The sequence below is a fragment of the Scleropages formosus genome, chromosome 11 (assembly GCF_900964775.1).
Source record: "Scleropages formosus chromosome 11, fSclFor1.1, whole genome shotgun sequence".
In the NCBI taxonomy this organism is placed as follows: Eukaryota; Metazoa; Chordata; class Actinopteri; order Osteoglossiformes; family Osteoglossidae; genus Scleropages; species Scleropages formosus.
Window position 1 is genome coordinate 27517070 of NC_041816.1, and position 11143 is coordinate 27528212.

The window sequence follows — 11143 nt, forward strand, 5'->3', positions numbered from 1 at the left end:
TCCCTCTTCTCCTCCTCGGATGGACTGTATACTGGCAGGAACTAAGGGCACGCACGGTAAACAAGTTACAGCTGAGATCAGGGAGAACGAGCGACTGCACCCAATGCACATACGCACATTACAAAATCTTTTTCATACTACTGACCCAGCCATTGCTCTGGTTGTACAACAACTAGTACTGGAACATGTCAAATTAAAACTAAATGGGGTGGGGGAATAAATAAAATGGGAAAAAGTTACACAACATGTAACTTTCTCCCTTTATAAGCGAGGGAGGGGAATCAAGAGTAGTCAGGCTTACCTCCACAGTGATGTTGGTGTAAAGTTGAGAAGTCGTGTACCACAGTGCCTGTACCCTGAAACCAGGGGGGTTATTTACCAGTGCTGTTATGAAGGAGCGATGTTATGTGTTATTTACAGTGGCAGTGCGTGCTGGGGGTGGGGTTCCTCCTTACCAGCCTGTCCCCTTCCAGGTCCAGCGAACAGTGTCCTGTAAAAGGACAGGATGTTTATTCTACACATTAAAAACAGAGCAGCAGTACTTTCGTGGGGGGGGAGGGTTTCAAACCTACACTGACAGAGCAAAAGAGAAGCAACTGTTGTATAGTGGTATTTACGGGGGGACGGGGTATACATATACATACATAGCACTGCTTAAAAGGTGTGAGAGCCCTGTAGGGATAGTGACTTCTGTACAACAAAACAAAAACCGTAGAGCTTAAATTGCTCATTTATACTGCTGATCCTACTTAACTACTTGGTTTACCCAGTGCAACTTGGGATTCACTTACTTTCACACCCGCAATATTTGCAGGTTTCTACCACACACACACACACACACACACACACACACACGATTTTCTCTAAGCAACATGGGGAACTTGTCATTACACACCAGTTATGTCACATGAGAAACACAATCATTTAGTAACTTTTGTGGTAAAAGTAAGGGACACAAAGGGTTACCATACTCTGAATCAGCACTGGATATGTATTTTTTTTCCATAGACGAGTTAATGTTTACAGTTTTTAAGTTGGTCCTGAATGTACTACTGTAGTAGAAGGCAGCTTTCCCCACTATGAGCACAGGTCCTGTTGCCAGTGGTCGATCGGGGGGGGGGGAATGGGGGCAGAAATCTCACCAGTTTGTTGGGGTACCGCAGCAGTACAGGCTGGACGGGGACTCCTGGAGCAAACCCCCCTGAAAGACATGACAGAGTCCCTTAAGTGCTCCTCTTTGCTTTTTCTTCAGGGTTTGGTAGCAAGTGTTACCACAGACACCTCTGCTTCCCTGTTGCCCACATTACACCCTGTAATCACAGTACCAGAGTACACAGCGCTATTGATTTCTCTGAATGTTTACAACATTGAATTCAGTCAGATGCTTTGTCAGTTCCAATAGTAAATTAAGGGGGGGGGGGGGCACCAGTGTTTTGTTACAGCCTTGATATGGAAGGTGATAAAATGTGCAAAAGTAAGAGCCCTCCCCCATTAATCTGAGTAAAAACAGAAAGACCTGATCTGAGCAGCCCTCTAAAATACAGTTTGACACCAACAGGACCTGGTTACCTCTGCCTGCTTGATGGTCTCTCTCTCTCTCACACACACACACACACACACACACACACACACACACACACACTTTGGTGGTGGAATGACCTCCCCCTCTCAAATTCAAGTGTCTCAAAAGATGTCAAACTCACTTCTCCACCGACCTCCCATGTGCTTAGACAACATAGTGTATGGTTGAATTAACACCCTGTATGTAGCCACTCCTGTAAAGTAAACTGGTTCATACCATGGTATGAAGGAAACTAATTTGAACTCAAGAATCACATCTGCATTCAGATCCCTCCTCCTGAGGATGTAGTGAACTTTGTGGAGGTTTCCTTGCACCCTTGCCACTCACCATGCTTGAATTTGATGAGCGCCTGACCGTTGGTTGTGGTTCCTTCTGGGAAGAGCAGCATCTAACAAGAATAACAAAATTTTATTGAAGACCTCACCTCTCCGCACATCAATCCAGGAGGAGCTATGAATGTGCAAAGTAGTCTGGCTACCACATCCACACACCTGAGGCCAGCGACCATTGGACTGCAGTCTCTCACTGAGCTGTGCAGCGCAACGTCTTCTCGATTCTGGATCCTTCCGGCTCACTAGCAGTGACTGGTTGAACTCCAGCAGCGCTAAGAGGGAAGGAGTGACATGACATTGTGTCACCTGGAAAGATACTAGCAGTCATTTTGTTGTCATTGGTACCAGGGTTTGTCACCAGAGGGTGTTCAAGACCTCTGTAGTTGAACAGGTAGAATCATTGATTAGGAGGACTTGATGATCATGTTTAATATGATACATTGAGAAGTCTGATTCAAAATGGTCAAAGTTGTGAACTGCATGTTTTTTTCTTCTTCTCCCCTAGAAAGCACTCAGACAGGACAGCTGGTAGCATAGCAGTTAGAGGTACTGCCTTTGGATCCAAAGGTTGCAGGTTTGATCCCCACCTTTGACCGTGGTACCCTTGAGCAAGGCATTTACCCTAAATTGCTCCAGGAAGTTACCCAGCTGTATAAATGGGTAAATACCAGTTACAACCTTAAGTAATTGTAATATTAACATTGTAAGTTGCTTTGAAGAGACATGTCAGCTAAATTAGTGTAAATGTCAAAAATGAAGTGGAACTGTGTCAATTGTGACTGATAAAACAAAGCCACAACTGGCTTTTTTTAGAGTAGGAGGGTACGACTGGCAGAGAAATGGAGGGTGGGGTCTGTGCTGGTCAGTATGAGGACAGTCATCTCAGGAGATGAATTTCCAAACAGAAATTTAATCAACTAACAATAGATATACAGTTTGAAAGCAGGAGGAGACTGACTGCATGGAGTGACATCAGGGATCTTGAGTCTTTACAGACTCAGGTCGTACCGCGTCCTGTTAACCATGTCTTGCACACTCAAAGTAACCTCCACAACCTGGCATAAAGTCAAAACGCCTCTGGAAAAACAGGCAACCTGAACATGTTCTCAGCTGGTGGCGTGACAGTAAGGCAGGGCAGCTGTCGCCAACACCACGACGTGGTACTGAGAGCACCAGTCCTGAACTTGAAAACACTGAGAAGCTCAAAACCTCCACCGACATATGTATGAGGGCTGAAGAAAAGGGCACGACCCAAGATGGAAGTAAACAGAGATCCAAAGCTCCTTCAATACAGAGTAGACATTGGAGGTCCACCTGGACAAGTGAATCGCACTCTCAGACATAGACCAGTAGAGGTAAACTGGTCTCCCAGAAGGTCACCATCATCACAGAACTAGCAGTTTCTTGGGAAGAGGCACCAAGAAGCTTGAGAGAAGGAAAGGAAAGGAAAACATGCAGGAGGCTGAATGGCTGGTCACCTCCAGTTGATAGAGAGCTGTGGTTTTCTTGGACAGTCACTCTGGAGAATGTTTGGGGAGCTGGGGACAAGTGGTAGATAGGACAGCAGTCCAAAAGGTGGAAGACAAAGTCCCAGGCTGGCTCTGAGGGACCGAATGAACACATGCGGTCACCACAAATAAGCAGTGACCGATGACCACCTCTGTCCTGCTATCCGGAAGAACTGGGTTGAGGAAACAGCTACTGACTGACTGACAGATAGGCAGACACAGATGGTGATGCTGAGCCACAATTAGTCTACAGAATTGTTTTATTTTTTTTTTTTTTTTTAAATATAAACATTTACATTTATTTAGCAGACGCTTTTCTTAAAAGCGACTTCCAATGAACTCTATGTAGCGTTATCAACCCACATACCTTATTCACCACAGTGACTTACACTGCTAGATACACTACTTAATGGGTCACTCATCTATACATCAGTGGAGCACACACACTCTGTCACACACACAAATACAACCGAAGTTCCTTGAAGTATCTATTTTACTGTATCATTTAAATTTGTTTAAGAGGTATAATTCCATCAAAAATGTAATTTTGAAGCTTGTGAAATTAAAAAAAAAAAAAAAAGTTTCTTCCCATTAAGACATTTTAAACTTAACTTTGTTTTTTCTGGTACGTTCTGGAATTGAACAAATGCAGAAATTTACTGGACAGGTAAAACGTCAGACATACCCATCTTGCAGACTAAGTTTTATTTTTTTTTTTTTAAAAAAAAGGTCTCGGCAACTTCCTTCATTCTGCTACATTCATCTTGGCTCACCTCCAATGACAGGGAGGGTGGTGTTTTCTGAGCGGGACACTACGGTGGGCAGTCCAGCCACACACAGAATCAGCATGTCCAGGAAGCTGCTGTGAGGGGCTACGGCGAGCAGCGGCGCCTCCTTCGGTGCCGCTTGGCGGCCCTTGACCTTGACCCAGAAGAAGCCCAGGGAGAAGAACACCGCACGGCTGAGGAGCAGCATCATGGGGTGCAGCACCCAGCTCCTCCACCCCCGCACGGGCTGCGCCCTCTCCTCCGCCGAGAGGCCGGCGAGCCGCAGCTTCGCAACGGGCCACATGAGCAAGAAAAGCAGGGCGGCCAAGGCAACACGCACTGGGAAGAGCACCAGACCCATAAGCAGAACCTGCGGAACCACGTGGGACAGTCAGTCAGTCTACAGTAAAACTCAACAGGCGCACGCACACACACACACGTCATATTTCAGGAAGACTAGAGAAATATTTCAGATGTTCTCTTAATATGTCTCGAGTCCCTTTCCACAGGGACTCCGTTTATCCAGGATTATCTGAAGGTACTGGACACCAGTGTAGAATGAGATCATGTCACATAAGAATACCCATAATGCTGGATTCCTACAATAATATTTATCATCCTCAGCATCACTTGATCAGTGGGATGCTTTGAATAAACTTCCAAAGACTGAGTTACATTTTTGGATATTAGAAAGGGTCTCTCTCTCTCTCTCTCTCTCTCTCTCTCTCTCTCTCTCTCTCTCTCTCACACACACACACACACACACACACCGCTGATCAGCAACTGTAACCCTTCGGGCTGCATTATTTACCTGTAATTATTTGCATTTTGTCCAGATATTGATTATGGCTCCAACTTGTTGTGGAAACAGTTCCTTTGCTTAGGAAATTAACACTTAATAACTGGAGTTTTGTATCTAACTTTCAAGGACAGCACTTTTTAACAGACGTCACAAGCCGAAACTCCAGATTTGGGCCATTCTGTAAAGAATCCCTGAGCCTTAATCTGCGTCACCAGTAAAATATCACATGTGGACGCCGTGCGCGCGCGCGCATCACTGTGACCTCGCCCTTCGGCCACCGACGGATACCTCCGTTCGGATCGATACCCTTCCATCGATCCAGCGACCATCATCCATCCATCCATCCATCTTACCTGGAGCTTCCGCCAGGCGCTCAGCCGGAGCTCGTGCACGAAGGGGTTCGCGGCGCCGGCTGCGCGCGCCTCGTTGTTGTTCCGCCCCATTACGACACGCGGCGACCCCGAGTCTCGCGCCGCAGCTCCGTCTCCCGCTCGAGCGCCAATCGTCTCAGCTGAGGAACCCGGTGAGATGCGGTCGCTACACAGTAGCGATATGGACAAATAATTCACTCAAAACCGAGAGAAAACGCTGGAAACTTTCGCACAAAAGTTCTCTTCTCAGTACCGTATAAAACGGGGAGAAGGGAAAAGTGAAAGATACTTCGGAAACTGGAAGGAGAGGAAAAATAAAACATCCGAGGGTCCAAAGGTAAGACACACACAAAAAAAAAAAAAGTAGTATCCGGCTTCCTGGTTGCGTGGGGGCTTAAAACTCGCCCAGTGTGTTCATGGTGTACGAACACTGACCGTCCGTCCGGCTGCACTCAGGGGGCGCCCCCCACTCTTGGAGCTCTTATAGCCGGAGCCTCCCAAGGCCTCCCCACCCCAAACCTGCGGGACCAGTCCGTCCGAGACATTCTTGCGCGCGGCACGTGCGAGCGAGTGATAAGCAGCAGCACCTGGTCGCGGGCCCGCGCAGCAGCGCCCCTCGTGGCTGCCACGTGCCTCTGCCGCCTGAATGGCGGGGTTACGCAATAGGAGCCAGAAGAACCGGCTCCTGGCAGAACACTGCGCGTGCGATTACTTGGATTTTGCCATCACCATTATTATTATATTAATCTTTATTTAGCTGACGCCATAGTCCAAAGCAAGTTAGAGTAATCTTGTATTCAAAGCTACAGCATTTACAGATGCATTAATAGTTATGTAATTTTCCTGCAATAATTAAGTACCTTCACCAAGGTTACTATAGCAAAAGGAGGGAACCAGGAACCTTGAAATTGCCAAAAGACAGCCCTAAACACTACACCCCCTGCTGCCTCCAGAGCATGTGTGAAATGTACATTGTACACTGAAAATTCTCTGACATTTTCCACTTAAACTTGCTCAGGTTTCAGGTAATGTCTCCCTCAGGGTGTTATGTTTGCTCTGCCTGTTGCCATATTGCTTTGGGGAGGACTTAACACCCAGCATCCTACTCCACACACACACACACACACACACACACCACACACACACACACACACACAGAGCTGCACAAACCAGACTGACTGTAAAGGACTGTGTGTTGAGATACAGTACAAGACTCACTAAGGCAGTAAATACCACTCTGCCTAGACAAGCATGACCTCAGCAGGGCAGAACCTGGTACAAAAGGTGATTTACTTTTCTTGCATAAGACATTGTAGATTTCTGTTGAGATAAATGCAAAATATGCAAGTTATGCAGGGGCACATTTCTGAGAGCTTTTGTTCAATAACAAGAGTAAAAACCAAAACCACTAATGGTCTAATTGCAGGTTAACATTCAACATTACATTAACCCTTCTCAGACATAACATATTGCAACTTAAACATATAGCTCAACTGCACAAAAAGCATTTTAGTAATTGATTACCTTGAGTACTTAATGAAATGAGTGGTTACTTGGAGACGTCATGACATAAATACAGGGCAGCTTGGGCACATTTCAACAAAATATTTTTGCGTTTCTCCTCTCAAATAGTTATTAATATTTATTAATCACTGTGTAACAAATTCTGAAGCTTGAAAGTAGGGAAGATCCAGAAACACAACCCAGGTTGCAAGTTATCAAACTGTCAGAGGCAAACACTTATAAACAGCAAAAGGTAGGTTTTGTTTGATCATGAAAACTTTTATTGAGCAAGAAAGGTAATGAGGAACTCTGTGCACCAACAACAGCATCATTGTGAAATCAGCAATTTCAAGAATGCGTACGGAAAGGAATCGGGGCGTGGATACGTTTCTTCATTCTTTTTACAGCACCATACCTCCACCCATTATCTCCATCCTCTGAAGAAAAACATGTAAACACTTAGTATTAAATGGAAAATCTGTGAACCAGAGTGCCACTACTGAAGTGTGTTACCCAAGCAGGCTCACCTGAGGAGGTTCTATGAAGGCCAGCCAGTCAGAAGAATGTGTGGGTAAAAGCCCCATGGACTGACACTTGTATATGGCCAATGCTGACCCAAGGAGGTTGCCGATGAGATAGACGATTCCTTGAAGCCACTGCTGGCTGGAACTTTCTAGAAGCTTAAAAGCTAGGGAACGGGAAGCAGAGTTATGCAGTGATTGAAGGGTGTACCGTAGAGTAAATGTCACACCTAGATGCCCAGCGGGCACTGTAGGCTGCGAGGGCTACTTACTGGCAGACAAGGACATCAGCGCTTGGATGGGCCTCCAGGCCATCATGCAGACCATCATGATGGGGAAGATGGAGATGGTGTTGCCAGACATGTACATGATGAACAGATTCATGGGAATCTGCTTCAGGGGGCCAAGAGCCACATCCCAGCACCTCTGATGGAAAGAGAGAGGGGGGACGGACGGAGTCAGCACAGGACCGGACCAGGCCACCTTTCAGGACTGACCGAGCATGAGGATGAAGGCCACCAACATGTAGCTCTTCTGCAGTGACACTGTTGCACCACACTGTAACGCAGACTAGCTTTAAGGGAATTTCCTCTGTCTCCCACATGTACCGAGTCATACAAGACGTCACACATTCTGGTCTTACCTATACAGGTGCGCTCATGGTGACATCACCTGCACTCTAAAGTGGTTTTTATTGCTATTCCTCTATATAGCCTGTATACAGAGGATCGAAATGTAATTTCTCTGGAGACCATGGTGCAACACAGGACAGTACGCAGGACTACATAAAGTGCAAATACACAAGAGTACGAGACAAGTACAGGAGAATAAATACATAGGACATGGACTGTAAATTGTAAACCATCTGTAGTGCATCGAGTCGTGCTGGGGTAGCTATTTGACTGTGCCAGTTGAGTGCTGGGAGGCAGCAGGGTGTTCAGTAATCTGACAGCCTCAGAGAAGAAACTGTTGTGGAGTCTGCTGGTGGTGGCACGGATGCTCCTGTACCTTCTGCCAGATGACAAGAAGGCAAAAAGTCCACGAAGGGGGTGAGAAGGGTTGTCCGCAATACTGGTGGCTTTGCAGATGAAGCGGTTGTTGTATGATTGTTCAATTACTAACACGAACCAGATCACCGCAGAGCCGTAGCCACTGATTCACAAAGCAACAACATTTTCCAGAGTTCTTCTGTTCATTTTTGCATTGATTAGAAAAATACCACCACTTCTCTTAGAGTGTCAGTTTCAGCTAAGAATCTTGCAGCCATTAAAAGATTCTAGGAGACACTAGAACATTCTAGACAACAGACCCTAAAAAGTAGTGGAATATCTGGTGCTTGGAACCCAATGCCACAATTTGCCGAAATTTTCTAATTTCAGTAATGTGGAATATTCTTCTAAAACTAACATATAGTACGAACTAACGGTAAAAGTATGTTTAATCCAACAAAACTGAAAATGCAAAAATGATATAGTAAAATGTCTACTACATTGTGACAATGGATGAAGACAGAAAAAATTAGTCCAATTTTTAAGGATGCAGCCCAACGCTGTGTTGCAGAACAGCTTTACTTCTTTCACCAGAACGAACGAGAGTTTGTTCAATGAGTTTAGAGCTACAAGCTGGATGTACAACATTGAAGAGACAAATGTAAAAAACAAAATCCTGAATATAAATGAAAGAATATAATCTAAATTCTGAGAAACCAAAAAAAAAAGTATTTCTACATGGATGTTTTAGTTTCTGTTCGCGGACCAGCTATATGATGCTATTCTCATTCAGGTACAATTTCTCCACAGGCTATGAATGACTGAGTTACAAATATTACAAGTTACAAACATTTTTGTTCAAGTGTTAATTTACTTGTTTGTTTTTTAAAACTTCCGTTTGCAGTGGAAAAAACGTAATCTGTGTTTATCCACTGAGAGAATAGATGTCAGTAAAAAAAAAAGAAGGGGGGGGGGGGGGGGGGGGGGGAAGAGGGAAAAAATAAAATTGGAACAATGGACCCTCAATTCAATTCAGTCCCAACGTGCCAGGCAGTCCTTTGGGCACATCTTTGATCGGCATCTCATGGTGTTCGTTCACTTTATTTAGATTATCACCTTTTTTTGTAAACCAAAACATCCTTATTAATTTATATTTTAATCTTATAAATTTTGAATTGTTACAAATTCCAACCATTTATTTAATCTTGTTTTGTTAACATTACCCAGAAGAGAGACAAATGGAACACAACATCTTACATAACTGATTAGACAGAGGAAACAATTATTCTTATAAACTTGTGTTAATTCATCTGTTGAAAACCTGTTAAATCATCAGTAAAAAACTGAAGAAAAACCAGCTCCAGTAATAGCGCAGCTCCCTCATCTTTTCCAGTGGAAATGCAAATTAAAGTGTGTTGCCAAGCAGCACTAAAATGACCAGGCAGGTACGACAGGATTCAAGAACAATGAAAACAACAGATGAATATGTTTACATGCCAAAAATTCCCAGCAACTCTATCGGTGTGGTGGTGACGCTGGAAATGTACCATAGTAACACAGTGCCATGTCAAGAGAGTCCTAATCTCTTGCAGTTCTATCTGTGACTTTACAATTTCGTGAGTGATCTGGTTAAGCCTGGAAAACCTGTGTTACAATTATGTTGTGTTACAATTTAATTATACCTAATTTATATAATATTTACTGAATACCAATATCAGGGAATGCATACAAAGTTTAAAGAAATAAAGTTTGTATGCATCCCCTGATATTGGTATTCAGTAAATCTCTGTCTCATCATGCAAGACACCGGTGATCACAAATAATTTACATGTGGAATAAAGGCATTTCGGTTAATGAATTTAAAACTTGCAGAGTAGGAGTAGTTAGTTTACCCCTTGATAATATTAACTGATTTTGATCATAAAGCAAATAAAGGAGTAAGAGCACCACTGTGTGGACCATCATCAACACAAATAGTGCACTCAATATTGAAAGTACGTAAAACATCACAGTAAACACAAACAGCTCAGGATGTCAAACTGTTACCGTCCTCACCTTCTCCACAAGGTTTCTGTCAGCCTCTTGGACGCTTGTGTCAGGTACAGGCTTGTCTGAATATCCGATTGGGTATAAAGTGTCCCCTTGGCTGCTTTGCCTGTCACCACGACTTCTGCAAGATGGTACAGGAAACTGAAGTCACACCAGACACATCCAAAAATCATCATGAATGAGTATCATCTGAAAGACTTTGAAACTGCCTCCCACCAGCACATGCGCTGCAGGTTAATCCACCTATCCTTCCAAACACCAGCTATGAGGATTCCAATCCAGCTCAGTCTGCGTGGAGTCTTCCATGGGTTTCACAGTCTAAAGACATGACTTTCAGCTAATTGGTGACTCTAAACTGCCTATAGCCTGTGTGTGTGGCTGCCTTATGATGGACTGCGATAAACTCTGAAAAACCCATGGACCCTACCAAAGAAAAACAGTTAATGAAAGAGAGTGAGTGAGGCAGTGTGTTTTCAGTACTGCAGTTCTTCAGACCCTGAGATGGCCAGGAAACACACCAATTTGAGAGAAAATCTACAGCTACTGGAGAGTCTCAGTTCACATGCAGCACCATTAAAGTCCATCTGGGGATTTTTCAGGTCACCAGTGAGAGCGGTACTTGCCTTGTATTCCCCAGACTCAGTTCCAATGCCCACTTCATTCTTCTGGTGCCGCCTCCTCCTCGGGTGGACACTGCCACCTCCTCCATGCCCCCCTGG

The 11143-nt window shown here is 44.5% G+C and overlaps 1 protein-coding gene and 1 pseudogene across 1 annotated transcript; both read right to left on the minus strand.

Moving 5' to 3' along the window:
* Positions 1-5: 5 nt before the first annotated feature.
* LOC114911922 (lysophospholipid acyltransferase LPCAT4-like) lies at positions 6-6393 on the minus strand (the record flags this gene model as incomplete). The annotated part of the gene is made up of 8 exons (XM_029256434.1): positions 5345-6393; positions 4196-4559; positions 2074-2186; positions 1910-1970; positions 1143-1201; positions 456-490; positions 302-356; positions 6-41 (listed from the first exon to the last, which is right to left on the minus strand). Coding segments are annotated over exons 1-8 (813 nt in total), but the record flags the coding sequence as incomplete, so codon positions are not given.
* Positions 6394-7121: 728 nt separating this feature from the next.
* LOC114911853 (ER membrane protein complex subunit 4-like) lies at positions 7122-11143 on the minus strand (annotated as a pseudogene).